This window comes from Fragaria vesca, linkage group LG5, assembly GCF_000184155.1.
Source record: "Fragaria vesca subsp. vesca linkage group LG5, FraVesHawaii_1.0, whole genome shotgun sequence".
Taxonomy (NCBI): Eukaryota; Viridiplantae; Streptophyta; class Magnoliopsida; order Rosales; family Rosaceae; genus Fragaria; species Fragaria vesca.
In genome coordinates, this window is record NC_020495.1 from 16,613,562 (window position 1) to 16,629,514 (window position 15,953).

Consider the following 15,953-nt stretch of genomic DNA (forward strand, 5'->3'; position numbering starts at 1 on the left):
GTAAACCAAAAAAAAAAAAAAAACTCTGCACATCAATTCTTGGTACCATAAATTGGTGAAACAATTTTTTGTTTTTTGTGGAGTGAGTTTAATGATTCCCTTTAGGAAGAGGATCCCTCCTAAGAAAAGAAATGTACAACATTGTTGTGGTCCACCCCTTAATATGAGCACTCACGGAATAGACAATAAAGTATTAGCAGTAAATTCTTCGCAAGTGTGATCATTGCATGTGAGTGTAGAAACTATATTGTTTGGATCATCGGATGCGCTATGGAATTGTCCGATAACCGTTTTGAAGAAGTAAATATATACCCTGAATATTCTGATTCTACTTTCTGACAGCATTGTTGTGCTCTGTTTTGGAATAGATTAGAACTTGGATCATGTAGTTCTTCTAACCCTTCGCTATATGCTTTCCCCATTATGAGGGCATCAAGATGAAATGTTTTATTTCGTCTATTTTAGCATTGTGCTTATTAGGTCTTAAGCAGCATCACAAGGAGTGGAAAGAAAAAAAATATTAGGTCTTAATTGTAGAATTGCAGTACATATTATTGCTGTACATATTTTGAAGGATATTTGAGTGGTTACTCATACTGGGTAATGTACACAGGGTGTTGAATATTCAGTTAGGTGAGAGATCAAGGTTGGCTTGGCTTGGCGTGGAGGCTGATCCCTTGGTTCAGTCTGATGATCTTTTGAAGGCTTACAGTAGGCCTTCTGAGAATGTTGATCGGTCCTCTCCAAAATGGTTTATATCAAAGAATGCAGTTGTATCTGGACTTGGGCTCCTTGGCATTAAACAAAGGAATGATGACTCTGTTGGCGAGGGTGAATCTTCAGCCCCCAAGACACGTAGAAAGAGGATTGTCCGGAAGAAAGTGGCTGCATAGGTTAACTAACGAATCACCATCGGAGCCCAATTTTGTTGCCTGAGGGGGATACAACAAACTCATAAAAGCTTTAAACAAGAGCGTGTAGGAGGTGTTTTTAGTGCAGAATTTGCAGTAATTTATGGCATCTCTGGCAGAGGATTGCTGAATGATGAATACAAGGAGACCGATTTCTCATTTTTGCTTCTATAGTTCCTCTTGGTTTCATTGTAATATGTTGTCCTCAGAAGTTCAGTAAATCACTAGATTTCAGTTTTAGGTAGAAAATTTGTTTTTGAACATGAGTGAAAATATTTGCAGATTCTGATTCTAGTAGTGCATATTGCCATATTTCCTGATGTCTTGGAGGACGCCAAATTATGTGAAGGGATTCATGTAGTGTGCTAGTTTTTGAACGTTATATAATATATTACTAGCCTTTTACCTGTGCATTTGCACGTGAGTTTACAAAATGAGAGAAGTTTAACTTCAACTGTTTCACTTAAAATGGAATGAATCTGATTATCTTATTTCTTAGATAATTGTTCCACTAAAAGTGGGAACAAACCACGTTCTTTTTTTCTTTTCTAAAATTTCAGTGGTGTTTTGTGGTTATGCCTATAGTAACTTATTTTTATTTTTTTGAGAATTTTCTATTACCTTGCTATTTTTTTTTCTTAAAATTTCAGTGTTGTTTTACGGTTATACGTATAGTAACTTATTTTTATTTTTTTGAGAATTTTTTATTACCTTGGTTTTTTGGGTAATTCAAAAAAATGTTTCGCTTTCTAATAACTAGCATATTACCTGTGCTTCCGCACGCGGATCAAAAAAAAAAAACATAAACAATTTGGCACTTCATACCTCGGTCGATATGTGTTCAAATTTATAACCCCCTCCTTCCAAAGCAAATTGATTCCCTTGTATGTGTTTTCCCTTCTTTCAAGTGTAAATTTGCAGTATTGATAATCGAAAAGAGCTTCAAATTTGAAAAAAAAATCCTGATCAAACAAATTGTAAACGCCTTATCTCTGCGAATTGCATGAGAGCGGTTGAATAGCAGTTCTAATTGAACGGCTCCACCATTCATGGGATCAAACTGCCGCTACCATATCTGATATTCACCACATTCCTTATTTTTCTCCACTATAATCCTATATATTTTTAATTTTAGTTTATTTTTTCTGTTTGTTTTACTGTAATACTCTTTTAACATATATATTTTTTTTTCTATTTACTGTGTTTTTGCAACAAATGAGTTATTTGAGAAATTTATAAAATTGGTGAAGCCTTGACAGCAGAAGCGCGTTTGGGTTTCTAACAGTAGAGATAGAGATATGTACGACGAGTCGAAAAGGGGTGACAATCTCATGCACAAGTTTCCAACTTTTCATATGAAAAGTACCTATCTACCCTCACCCGCATTTACTACCCTCTCCTCTCTCATTTACCGATCAAACGTCAGCCGTCGACTACGCCTGGCGCTACTGTCACCTTCACGGCCGCTGCTATATCCTCTCCATCTTCACCACGTTCCATCCCCAAACGACGGCGTCGGGTCCAATCCCCAACGGCTTGACCATAGATCGTCGGAGGGCTCGAGGATACTGATCGGCTTCGAGTTTGTTTTGGAACAGGTGATTCAAAAGAGGTACGTCTCTCATTGGTTTTTTCAGTACTATGGAGATTGAGTTTATTTGTTTGGTATCATTTAGGCCTGTTAATTGTTTTGTTTAAGGTCCCAATAACAATTATTTTGAGCTACGAATTGTGATTATAAGATCGTGGAATTGTGATTAAAGTTACCACATTCCTATCACACTGTGGTTAGGTAGAGAGGGCCACGTCCATAATTGCAGATGAAAGGTCAAAATCACCAGTTTTACATATACTGGTTTAGGTAGTGGTTTTGCTGAGTTTTTTATAACCAGAAGAGCATATGCATATTTTGCCTTTCTTTTCTCAAGAATTCATCTGCATAACTTCACAGATTACGAGTTAAATTCAGATGCACCATAGTAAATCTTGAGTTTAATGGGGCATGGAAACAGATTGCCTCGGCCTCCAAAATCTTCTACCATGGTTTCTACCTTTGCTTTCAGTCTTTGCTCATCTGGGTGTTCCTCATTTTCATTCAATGGATTCGTCCTTTATCAATAGTTACATGTTATTTTTCTAAACCCGACCTTTATCAGAAAATTTTAATATAGCATTCTGGATGATTGATATGGGTTTAATATTTTAATAATAATATTGGTTTAGTTTTGTGATATACGTTCGAGTCATCATGTTTTCATAATCTGCTGTTTGATTTCAGATAGAGCAGTCCCTAATTTGTAGTTTTTGATTGTTTTTGTAGGTTGTGTGCAAAATAGTGGACACATACTGTTTTGCTGCTGTTTCTGTGTCTGTTACCCTGGATCCCTTCTATTTCTTATTGCGGTTAAGGTATGGGCATTTGCTATCATACATCTTTGTTGTCTTATTTTCATGCTCCTTTTCTCCGATTGTTAATTCAGCAACCATGAAATATGGTTAAAGCTATGCTACATGTTAAAATTGCTTTTCCTAAATTATAACCCCTTTGTTACACAAACTGTTTATGCTTTGAAGTGGGGTGTGTTGTGAAATTGTGTAAATAGGATTATCAAATTTTAAAGGTATTCATAATCCAGTTTCTTTTTGGTCTTCCATTCTTTATTTTTTTCATTTTTTTTTTCCAGATTCTGCTTGAAAACAAAGAATTTGATTCAGCTTCTGTAGTCTTCTTGAAGTTTTGACAATCTGAGGTTCACAGGTATGTGTTACTGAAGTTTCATATTATTCATTTACGTGGGATATCTTTATGGATTTGTGACACTTCTGTACCAAAGTTCTTCTGAAACCTTAAGTGAATGAATTTTGCACTTATATGGTAGACAGCCAAGGCTAGAGTTGGTCTATAATCATTCTCTCTTCATTTACTTTTGTGGGTTCTCTACATCTGTATTAATACTGAATTACTGATGGACCATCCATAATTGACCTATTCTTCAATCAGATTTTGACCATCCATAAATTCACGAAAAGATTTTTCTTTCCATCAGATAATATAGTTAGAGATATACACATATATAGCCAGAAATTGATCTCCAGTCGTCTTTTCTTCATTTATACACTATATTGTTGTCCAATTACTGATAATCAGATGCTGCTGATTTAGAGGGGGGCCTGCATAGGTATACCAGAAACCTAAAGCAGTAAATCTTAAATGATTAAGTGAATACACTACAAAAAAAAGAGGGAATTTTGATGTTCAAGATTCAACCCTACAATTACAAAAACAAAGAAATTCCTATATAGTTCATATGAGCAGATATTATACATCTGAAATTAGCACAGGTCAACCAGAGAGTAGAGAGTAGAATCAATCCATTTGCTACTGGGATATTTTTATGTGAGTGGCAAATACTATATAAATCAAGACACTTTCCGTGTAACATTTGAGTTTCAGTTCATTGCTCTATATTATAAAGAATGAAAAATTTCACTAATAACAATAAAGAAGTGATCGTACCCAGTTGTATCCCGCCATATCTGTCCATTTTCGGATACCAGCGCGTAGTCGGAGCCTTGTAGGTTAAGAATCTGTTTTAGAATACGGTTGGAAACGCGTCGGAAAAGTCCGGATACATATCCGTAAATAAATGGATCGTGGGGGCAATACTGACTTTTGCTTAGTGTATCAGTGTTGACGACATCAAAGCCCGCCATGATTTGCAATACGCAATTGGGATTATAGCTACTTGATCGAATTACTGAAATTTTTTTTTTTTTTTTCTGTTGTGGGTTTAAAGGAATCCAAGAATGGCGGAATCATCGGAGGGAGAAGAGGAAGGGAAGCTGACAGTAGGGAACCAAGTGCTGATGGTGGAAGACAACCTCCGAGAAACGGGCAAGAACGCCACCTGGAGCGTCAGCTCCTGGAAGTCCGGCAACGGTGTGTCGTATCTCCGCGATGACAATCTCGATACTTATTGGCAATCAGACGGTGCTCAGCCTCATTTGGTCAACATTCAGTTCCAGAAGAAAGTGAAGCTTCAAGTAAGTGTGAAAAATTCAATGCTTTATATTTAGTTTTTTTTTTTTTTTTTTCTATATTTTGAAAATTTGTGTTTCTGATTTTGATGGGTTTTTGGTACTGTGGGATGTAAATTCAAGCTTGTTGTTCTCTACGTGGATTTCAAACTTGATGAGAGCTATACGCCATCTAAGATATTGATTCGTGCTGGGGATGGCTTCCACAACTTGAAGGTATTCTGTTTATATATTATGTTCTATGATTTTGAGGTAAAATTCCCAATTTATTTAATTTTGACATTGTGTTTTGTATGATGTTAGGATATAAAAACTGTTGAGCTCTATAAGCCGAGGGGTTGGATTTATATATCATTGTCTGGAAATGATGCAAGGTAAGCAGTTAAAGCAGTTAAAGCATTTATTTCTTAAATTGATTAAACTACATAGTTGTGTCCTCATTTGTGCAGGAAGGTTGTGTTACAACAGTAGGATATTACTGATAAGAAATTAGAAACTTGTTAGCTACATTAGTACTCATGAAAAATCAAACCTGTGTGAAACCTTGTTACAGTGTTGGGTTCAATAGCACCTTTCATTTTATGATAAAGTGAAACATTCTTAAACTGTGAGTATGTTTGAGGAATGATAATGAAATGCTGAAAGAAACGATTTGCAAAATATATTCATGTGGGATAGCTCTTTGTTTTCTTATGTTTCACGCTGACTTTTTTGGCAGGGAAACTTTCGTCAACACATTTATGCTGCAAATCTCTGTGTTATCAAATCACCTTAACGGGAGGGACACGCATGTGCGCCAGATCAAACTATATGGCCCTAGACTGTGTGTCCACTTATCTTTTCCTTGCTGTTTCATTGTTCATGATGAAGAACTTTGTCTTATCTTTTTGAATTTGTGCACTGCAGGAACCCTATTCCACATCAGCCATTTCAGTTTACTTCAAGGGAGTTCAGTACCTATGCTTCTATCAGATGAGAAACGTGGCACGGCATGGACACATGGAAAGATTGGACATCGAGTTTCAATCCTATTCCAATCTAAACACCGCATGTTTTACATAGAACTTCTTTATGCTTTGATCATGCTGCTGCAAATAGTAGATATGGGTCCGGTGACTGTTCCATTAACTTTTTATCTCATTGGTACAATTGAAATTGAATCAAGAAGATGAATACTTAATCTTTGAATGACTGTTATGTTGATTTTGTATTGAACACAACTTACAGTTACCCAAATTATACTACTATTGTCTCTAATCCATTTACTCAATTCCAAGACATGGATTTCGTCTACTGCAATTCCATGAATTAACAGCAGAACTTGATGGACAATCAGTCCTTGCAGGCAAGTTTAACAGTTGCACTATAATTCATTTTGTATTGATATAATGTTCCAATAAATCTATGGTACTGATAGTTTTTGTGTATGCAATTTCAAGATATTTTTGGCTGCATCAAAGAAGTCAATACAGATCTTCAAAGGAAAAAAATCATTCGGAATTGATATGTGAATTTACACTTGAAAATTGGAGGTACACTATATCAAAATTCAATGCTGCATAAGAATGACTAATTATGTAGACATATAACAACATGATCTTTCAAATTTGTATTGCAGGAGGGAACAGCTAAAAATTAGCTTTTGGGGTGCTCTTTGAAGAAGCTTCGATGTCCAAGCTCTTCGGAAATTACCAGCACCAGTCTTTGCTCTGTTCACAGCTTGAGAGCAACCCAACTGAAAGGTCAATAAACATTACTAATTTTAATTTAATGTGTTCACTTGCTGTGCAGCCTACCAGCACCTTCTAACTAATTTTCAATCTAATGTATAGGGGAAACCACTGCAACAGGAACAGCACATACATGTGTCATCTACAATCCACCTGTTGAAGAGGAGGAGAAATACAAAGCAGAGTAAGATAAATAACTACAACAAAATTATTAATGGTCTTTTTGAAAAACAACACAACATAAATTCGTAAAGTAAATGCGGGTTTAACAAATTAGGAGACAAGGTGAGGATATCTGGTCAACTGGTCAACTAACAATATCTGAGGTCTCAAAACAAGGAAAACTGGAAACAGTCTTTCAATTGTATGAGCTTAATCCTAAGAAACACATGGTACTATCATCTATCCAATAAAACTTCTGCTTTCAACTTATACTCGTTTACTTGCATCTAATAGTGATATCATTGTCTTTGTATCCAACAGAAGGAATCATTCTTTTGTAAAGCTTCAATTCAGAGAATCTCAACCTTTGATGGATGGTGTTATAGGTGTTGTCCAAACACAGGATGCTACAGGGAGCTAAAACAACAAGAAGACACTGATGCGTTTACTTGCAATGTGGATGGTACACAAACACCTATTCCAAAGTAAGTTCAAGAGCAACATATATCTTATTTCTTTTTTTAATTAAGTGTACATAATAAGAAATGACAATTTTCAATTTCTTCAACAGTTTCAAGGTACATATGACAATCCATGACAACGATGATCAAAAATGTGATTCTTAAGGGAAAATCAGCAGAGCAATTCTTTGGCTGCAGCTGCGAAGAATTAGTGAATGCAAAGTCAATAACTATGATGAATTATTGGTGAAACTCGACCAGAAGTAATTGAGAAAAAGAGGGAGAGACTCGTATCTTTGAACCAAAGTCAATAACTATGATGAATTATTGGTGACAAGCATTCAAGCCAACTCAGGAAGTTCACTGCCAGCAGCACACAAAGAATCGGTTATTGCTACACCAGAAAAAGTATCGGACAGAAAAAGAGGAGCAGATGCAACTACAAATGTAATGTCTCAATCAGATGCAGAGAAGAAATGCAAAAGGTAACACAATTGAAAATTCATTGTTTTTTAGTCTTTTGTTACAAGTTTATAACCTGAATTGAGGAAGTCTTTCATCTAAATTGAACTTATATAGAACTCCAGACCGATACTCATTTAAAAATATAGTTTTCATTAGTTGCTAATAATTTCCTATATGATATCAAAACAACTAAATAATTTCGTTTTCTATATATGCTACTGCATTTCATCTATGACATGCTGACATATGAGATACCAATCTTTTTTCCCATTGCCTGTTCTCATATGGATCGATTTGTTCATACCAACACATTTCACGTATGACTTTACTGTGTAGCCTAATACATCCACGTTTGTGGATTGCTGTATGACAAAACCTCATCTTTGCATGTTTGGTTACCTCATCTAATATTGTTCACTCTTGCTTATTCTTCAATTGCACAACCAGTAAAGCTCCTTTTGTCTATCTAACCTCTGTTTTTGGTTTGGAAATGAAATATTGATGATACAAGGGGACAAGCAAGCAACAGCACAGGGAAATCCAAGGAAGACTAAACTTTTTGTACAGCTGGCATTAATGAAAATTTTTGTATAGATGCTTATATAACCAATAGGCTGTCAGACAATAGCATCCGAATGCCTAAATTGCACGTTTGGTACGAGGGGTTGTCTAGCTCGGGCCTAATTGGAGTCCAACATTACTTAAGCCAAGCTTATTTTACCATTTGCCTAACCCACGTTTGACGGCATGACTAAAAAAATAACACCAACCTGCAAACCCCAGCAAAGCTATGAATTATGTGGTTATCTTGCAAACCCCAGCAAAGGGAATAACCCCAATAATTAGCTAGTAAAAAATACTCATTTGTCAATCATTTTACCAACGAGTTGAGCTGAGTTCGATAATAAGTTTGTGGGTCCCACCTGTCAAGATAAAGTTACGTGGCCGGATCTCAATCGTGTTCAACCTACAACTCTGTAACACTTTCTATTCGTCTATCACGCCCTCTGGTCCCTTTTCCTGATTAGATCAAGCACCTATCGAATAAATTCGTCGTCCACGGCGGCGCGTGATGATGTCCAACCTCCAGTATTGGCTCGTTGACCACCCAACCATCCTCTACTTCACATGGACGGAGGGTGAAACCCCGGCCTCCACACCACTCTTCCTCACCCTCGCCCTCCTCACCTACCTCTCCCTCACTCTCCTCCTCACGCGCCTCCCACTCCCCCCACTCAACCTCAAACCAATCTCCGCCCTCCACAACCTCACCCTCTTCCTCCTCTCCCTCACCATGGCCCTCGGCTGCACCCTCTCCATCCTCTCCTCCCCTTCCTCCACCCTCTGCTTCTCCCCCACCACCACCACCCCAACTGGGCCCCTCTTCTTCTGGGCCTACGTCTTCTACCTCTCCAAGCTCCTCGAGTTCCTCGACACCCTGCTCATCATCCTCACCCGCTCCCTCCACCGCCTCTCCTTCCTCCACGTCTACCACCACGCCACCGTCCTCCTCATGTGCTACCTCTGGCTCCACACCCGCCAGTCACTCTTCCCCGTCGCCCTCGTCACCAACGCCTCCGTCCACGTCCTCATGTACGCCTACTACTTCCTCTGCGCCGTCGGGATACGCCCCAGGTGGAAGCGCGCCGTCACAGACTGCCAGATAGTCCAGTTCGTTTTCAGCTTTGCGGTTTCGGGTCGGATGCTGTACCTGCATTTCTCCGGGTCTGGGTGCTCCGGAATCTGGGGATGGTGCTTCAATGCCGTCTTTAATGCCTCGCTGCTGGCGCTTTTTCTTGATTTTCATGGCAAGAGCTATGCCAGTAGAAACCCAAAGGATAAACGCTCATGAATTCATTGTTGATTCTTTGATCATCTGAATGCAATTTGATTCACTTGTTTTTGGGCCTTGCGTTTAGCTCTAGTGTTTGTTTTCATGGATGGGAATATATAGCATGTTTGTTACACAGGACTGCCTAAGGCAGGACTAATTTGTAAAACAGTCCCGGACTGTCTAACCTTGGCTTATGCTATGATTAAGCCAGATTAAGCCAGTCCCATGTTTGGTACTGCTTCGGACTAAAGAGCAAAACTATAAAAATAGTCTAATCTCATGTTTGGGGCTTGTACAGGACTAAATGATCATTGAAGTAGATTTGTCAATTTCATATAGATTAGTAAGTTTATACAATAAAAATATCAGTCACAATATAGTTTATACACATTGACAAGTTCATCAATAAATACAACAATGAAATTTGAACTCTCATTTAGCACAACCCAACAAAGTATGAAAATGTGAATGCTAATCTAACGATTACAAAATTAGTTCATCTAGCTTTGTGGTGGCTTCTCCAACATGTGTAGTGACTGCAAATCCCCTAAAAAGCATATAAAGTGGGAAGCTAGGTAGATCCCCTAGGAGTAGCAGTAAGAAGATTTTGGACATACACTTTCCTCACATCATCATCTAAGGACATGAACACAGAGATATTTTGGGGCTTTTCGAAAATGATTTTCAATGCCTTAATTGAAAATAGAGAGGAGATCATACATGTCCAGTAGAAGAGAGAGCATAGAGAGTCGGAGCAGAGAGTCGAAGCAGTGGTCGAAATCGTTAAACAACGATGTGGTATGTAGTCCGCCCAATTTTGGGGTGACTATGTAAGAAGGCCAAAAAGGGACGCGAGGACTACCTATACTCATTTAATTCAGTCCCGTGTTCCTCCAAACATGGGTTTCAAACTATTTTCTTACCTAAGCTAATCCAATCCCTGCTAATCCGATGTAACAAACGCCACCATAGTTTACTAGCATCTTGGCACCTAAGATGCTTTGCCTGTGGGATTTTGTTTGTGTCTTCCACACTCTACCAAACTTTTTATTTCTCTGTTTTGGTATAGGTCATATGTGTATATTTGGATGTTCAAGTTTTGATGGAGATCAGGCCCGGATTTGAATAGAGGCACAAGAGGCTTGGGACTCGGGGTCCAAAAATCTATGAGGCCCAAAAATATTTTTTATAGTTGTCCAAATTTTTTTTTTAATAGTTTTTTTGGCTGTGCAATCTGACATGAATTAAAGATAACTATCCTAAAACAAAGACAATTACACGTGATGAGGGGCCAAACCATCAATTACTACTTTAAATTTGTACCCATAAAAAAATTAAAATATTAAATAGAAGCAGCCAAACAGGTAAAATATTTATTGTATAGATAGGATTTATAATACAATTAAGATTACTAAACCATCAAGGATTTGGAATCCTATTTGCATAATAAGTATTTTGCATAAAAATCCTATATATTTTTGGATGTTATATGCTATTTTATATATATTAAAAAAAAAATATGGGCCCAACTCTGAGAGTTCGACTCAAGCCTCAAAATCTCAGGTCTGGGCCTAATGGAGATGCATAGATGTCTCTAACTTAGGTATTTCTTAATTCCTATGTAATATATTTTTACGCCTAAAGCACAAAGCAACGAGTAGCAATTTTTTTTTGGTAATTAATGACAATTTCATTGAAAAAAAGACACTCATTACAGAAAAAGCAATTTATATATGATATGGATCCAAGGGAATTCGAATAAAATTCCCAACATACCAAACACATGGCATGTCTTGAATTTTTTTAGGGTGCGTCTATTGCCACCACACAAACCACTTTATTCACCTCACATATTGTTGATTTATTAAAATACCAAAATACTCTGATGTAAAATTATAGCAAGGGACAATAAGTTGTTACAAATTATAATTTTTATTTTTATCTTTTTGTTTTGGATGAACACAAATTTCATAACTCTAACCCAGATTTATCATATTCGGTCGTGAGTCTGAAGACACTAGCATTTAACCTAAAAATGAGGTAAACTGTTTGTATTTTTTTTTTTTTTTTGTTGATGAATGTCTATCCATTTACTCATTATTTCCTATGTTGATTTTGTATGTAAATATTCATGAACAATTATTGTACCGTATTTATGAATAATAGATAGATCAGTTCAAGAAACTTAGAAGTATGGAAGACATTGCTACTAGAGATACATTTACAGGCATTGTGCATCTTGATATCGACTAATACTATTGAGTTGTTAAATTTGAGAGTTTTTTTCTTGTTCGATCTTTAACTTGGATATATACTTTCATGTGAATTTTTGTTCACTTGGTAATTTTACTTACCTTGAGCAAATCTGAATTTGACAAAATATATGAAGAGAATGTAGGGTGAACAAACTAGACTTACAATTAAAATTATATAAGTGAGGTGTGAAGAGAATATGGGGTGATCAAAGTAGTTTGTGAGGTGGCAATAGGCGCACATTTTTTTTTTTTGACAAAAAGTTAACTTACCATATCAACAATTGAAAATAGGGTATGATAGTATATGCCATACTTCGTGGCCGCTTCAATAGTAACTGTATATGCCATACTAACTTTTTAACGTAGCAAGTTGACCCGACCTAGACGTGAGGTTAGCCTAAACAGGCAACAACCCTAGCCCGAAATATTGGGGGCCCCAGTATGTTTTGCTCAATTACATACCACAAGATACTAATAAAGATATAAGGATTGAGATTTTTAAGATACTAATCCGGTCTCATCCCGTCAAATTTCAAGACGGGATCAAAATGTGATTGAGATTTTGATTTTTTATGCTCAGCCCTAACGCTACTTATGATAGAAGGAAACAAAGACAAATCTGCTTACTGGAGCCTTGATATCCTGAACGATAAACTTAATTCTCTATAGAATGGTACTACATTGATTTTTTTTTTTTTTCCTAAATAATAGACAATTTCATTAACTTATCCACAGTCAAAAAGCATATACATCAACTGTCGTAATGCGACATGAACCTTATGGACACAAGCTCCCTTACAACCTGCTAGTAACCCTATCATTGCAAACAAATACGCACACTTGGTAATCCTACACAACTAAATTTCAATTTATTACATAATTCCATTTGAAAGTATACATAGTCGCCCAAAGACGTGTTGGTGGCACACCAAGATTCTTGCTAGGCTTCTTGTTTTTGTTTTCAAGCGAACATCCAAACATCCTCTTATAGGTCATTGGAAACTCCAAAAGTCCGCCAAGGTGAAGAGAAGAAGACTTAAGGGTACGCACTACCTTCTCACACAGGAGCCCATAAGAATCAGCTCCACTGAGGTCCGCATGCATAGCTTTATTCGCAGCTGATCCTCTTGGACCCTCAGCAGCTAGGCGCACGGCCAATTTCAAATTTGGGTTTCCTGTCGAGATACCACTGATCAACATACCCTTTTCAGATCTTTTTTGTAGCCACTAACGCTGCCTCCAAGGCTAGAGTAGAGCACCCTGCTTCCAAAATTTGCACAGCTCACCGTCATAGCCTCCCACTCAGTGCTCATAGAAGCCACAATCACGACAGATACTGTGACACTTCTCAAACCTCAATTCCAACCCCACAATCACAACCGATGAGAAGAAGAAATTGGAAACCAAGATGCGATGACAAACATCATGCACAATCCAAATCGTTGCACAAACTCTTTCCTCTATAGCTATTTTCAATGAAATCTCACAAAATGCCCCAAAGTACTCTCGAGCATAGTTAGAGCACGATTATTGCGCATCGCAATACTATTTCACATCAACCTAGCTAAATCTCCATGAAATTCAGTGAAACCTTTGCAAGATCTCGACCTCTATCATACTCCGCCAAGGGAAGCAACAAACTGCTGAAGAACCATAGCCTACCATTAGGGATGTGCTCCCTCGATATTTGCTCCTTAAATTAGAAGACGAAGATCCCCTCACTCTGTTCTTGCATCTATACACAATTGCGATAATAATATGACTGATAAAAAGATATACACTTAAATTATTAAAGAATTTATAAATGACCTTAATATTTTTAGTTGACTCATTTTTATGAGATTTGTGTAATTCTATAGAAATGAAATCTAATATTTGATCCTAGTTGGCATGCAATACAATAAAACCTCGATAAATGAATGTTCAATAAATGAATAACCTCGATTAAATAATAAATTTATCCGGTCCCGACTAGGAACTAGTGTATATTACTAGGAACCTCGCTAAATGCATAATATAATAATTTTTCTAGACTCCCGGCTTTAGGTCCCAACGAATATATAAAGTAATAATTTATTAAATAAGTATTTAAAATATCATTAAAAATAATAATAATTGATAAATACATAAAAGTAAGAATAAATAATGTTCAAAATACAAATTAAGGAAACTTTTATCAGTATTAATTTCTCAATTTAGTTATTCCCAAAGTATCCATAATTTTAGTTTACCCCCGAGGTTTGGGTTAACATCGTTTCACTCCTCATACTTTTAATTTTGAAAATTTATCCCTTAAAGTCTCCAATTTTCATAAATCAGACACAATTGTTAAAATTCCGTCCACTTTGGAGGTTAAATGATAGCATGAAATCTTAGAAAAAAAAAAGGGTCCTAAAAAGTGATTTATGTTGTTATAAGATTCTTTTAGCCCTTTTAGTGAGTTATGAAGTCAAAATTAACGTCCGAATTAGATATAATTTCAGCAATTAGACATGATTTATGAAAATTGAAAACCTTAGGAGGTAAATTTTTAAAATTAAAAGTATGGGGAGTGAAATGATATTAACCATAAACCTCAGGGGTGTAAACTGAAATTAATCTATTAAAGAAACTCTTAACAACAAAAGCCTCTATAAAATATTAAATATTCATTTATCGCTGAACGAATAAATTATTTATTTATCAATAATATAATAACACCTTTGTAAAATAATAATTTCCGTGGTCCCAACATTATTCATTTATAGAGGTTTTACTATAATTGGGTGTAGTTTTAAAACAATAAATTGGATTTTAGAACAATTAGTTTCAAGGTTTAGGGCACAAATTTATATATGAATTATGATCCAACAAACACTCCCAATTTGAACTTTGCTTGTCCTCAAGCAAACCAACCTAAACTCCGACATAACAACAAAAATAACTTTCTAATCCTTCCAACAATTTTCTCAAATAACACGATTAACATAGGGCAAAAAAATCATGCTATGTCTCAAGAGAAAATTAGAGTAACACCACTTTAGAGTAACATTCAAGCCAATTTTCAATATAGAGAATGTTTTGTTCGATTCATCATGCTTAATTTTTATATAACACCACTCGTGGCTAAATCCGATCAAAATCACACACATTAGAGTAACCACTCTATAAGGAATTAATGTTGTCTACGTGGATTGGGTGTAGATTGAAAAAGAAAATTATGTATGGATTTTTCTCAAAACCACTTTAGAGGCTTGATCTTGATTGGATTTAGTCACGAGTGGTGTCATGTGGTGAAGGTTCTTCGGCTTTGATGGCAGATGAATCGGCACTTGTGTTCAGTGCTTGTTGATTCTCCATGAGCTTGTTGGAAGAACTTGGTAGAAGTTTTCATTTGTTGATGACTTGAAGATGAAGGTTGATCAACTGTCGTGGAGGCTTGATGTTGATCGGTTTTAGGCCATAAGCGATGTCACGTGGTGGTTGTTCTTCGTTTTGTAGTTAGTGAAGATGTCGTCTATTTGACAGCTTGGTGACTCTTCGGGATTTGACAACTTTTAGGCTTGAGGTTGATGAAGAATCAGTTAGCTATTTGGCAGCTTGATGATTCTTCAAGGTTTGGGAGACTTCTGAGCTTTCGGGAGTAATTTGTTCTCTCTCGCCGAAAATCTTCATCTTGATATGAGAAAAGGTATTTATAGTGTCAATGTTTCTCATCAAATAAATCAGTAAGACAGTTTTTAGCTCTTTTGTTAGAGACGTCCTACCGATGAAAGAATTTTGTGTTTTTGTCACCCTCCGTGAGCCAGGTAATCTTCGAACGCTGCTTCCAGTATAACCTTTCCTCCCCCAAGCACCCCCCTCAAGTTTCATTGAGATTGATCGAGGCATGTTCTTCCCAATTATTAGAACATATATCTGTATTAAAAATGTGAACTAGAATTACAATTGTTATATTAAATTCTTTGAATAATTTCCCGGGCATTTGCCGTCTTACATCACAGAAATAAAAACCAGGATAAAATAAAAAATAAAAAAAATTCAATAACCACAAAGTGAACTACAATTAATCTCGCATAAAATGTGGTTTACTCAAAATAAGCAAAACGTGTAGCGTG

The 15,953-nt window shown here is 36.5% G+C and overlaps 3 protein-coding genes across 3 annotated transcripts in view; all 3 read left to right on the top strand.

Annotated features, from left to right (window-relative positions):
* The window catches only part of LOC101315147, a 6,718-nt gene extending 5,395 nt beyond the window's left edge, over positions 1–1,323 (top strand). The window contains exon 8 of the mRNA XM_004299904.1: positions 614–1,323. Coding sequence (XP_004299952.1) covers positions 614–893 — 280 coding nt within the window. The 3' untranslated portion in view covers positions 894–1,323. The remainder of the gene's footprint in view (positions 1–613) is intronic.
* Positions 1,324–2,806: 1,483 nt separating this feature from the next.
* Positions 2,807–6,244, top strand: LOC101315433 (anaphase-promoting complex subunit 10-like). Its single transcript, XM_004299905.1, has 8 exons — positions 2,807–3,320; positions 3,596–3,669; positions 4,709–4,955; positions 5,073–5,165; positions 5,253–5,323; positions 5,668–5,772; positions 5,856–6,056; positions 6,177–6,244. Exons 3-7 carry the CDS (start codon positions 4,719–4,721, stop codon positions 5,923–5,925), a joined length of 576 nt encoding a protein of 191 aa, XP_004299953.1. The 5' UTR covers positions 2,807–3,320; positions 3,596–3,669; positions 4,709–4,718; the 3' UTR covers positions 5,926–6,056; positions 6,177–6,244.
* A 2,487-nt stretch (positions 6,245–8,731) lies between these two features.
* Positions 8,732–9,671, top strand: LOC101290953 (putative elongation of fatty acids protein DDB_G0272012-like). The gene has a single exon (XM_004299906.1). The coding sequence runs from the start codon at positions 8,840–8,842 to the stop codon at positions 9,617–9,619; it is 780 nt and encodes a 259-aa protein (XP_004299954.1). The 5' UTR covers positions 8,732–8,839; the 3' UTR covers positions 9,620–9,671.
* Positions 9,672–15,953: the final 6,282 nt, after the last annotated feature.

What these genes read in the sequence shown, in the direction of transcription:
- LOC101290953 (XM_004299906.1), top strand. Translation starts at nt 8,840, where the DNA reads ATGATGTCCAACCTCCAGTATTGGCTCGTTGACCACCCAACCATCCTC.
- LOC101315433 (XM_004299905.1), top strand. Translation starts at nt 4,719, where the DNA reads ATGGCGGAATCATCGGAGGGAGAAGAGGAAGGGAAGCTGACAGTAGGG. An exon ending in TTGTCTGGAAATGATGCAAG is followed by an intron (nt 5,324 to 5,667) that starts GTAAGCAGTTAA and finishes CTTTTTTGGCAG; the next exon opens with GGAAACTTTCGTCAACACAT. An exon ending in AAACTATATGGCCCTAGACT is followed by an intron (nt 5,773 to 5,855) that starts GTGTGTCCACTT and finishes TGTGCACTGCAG; the next exon opens with GAACCCTATTCCACATCAGC.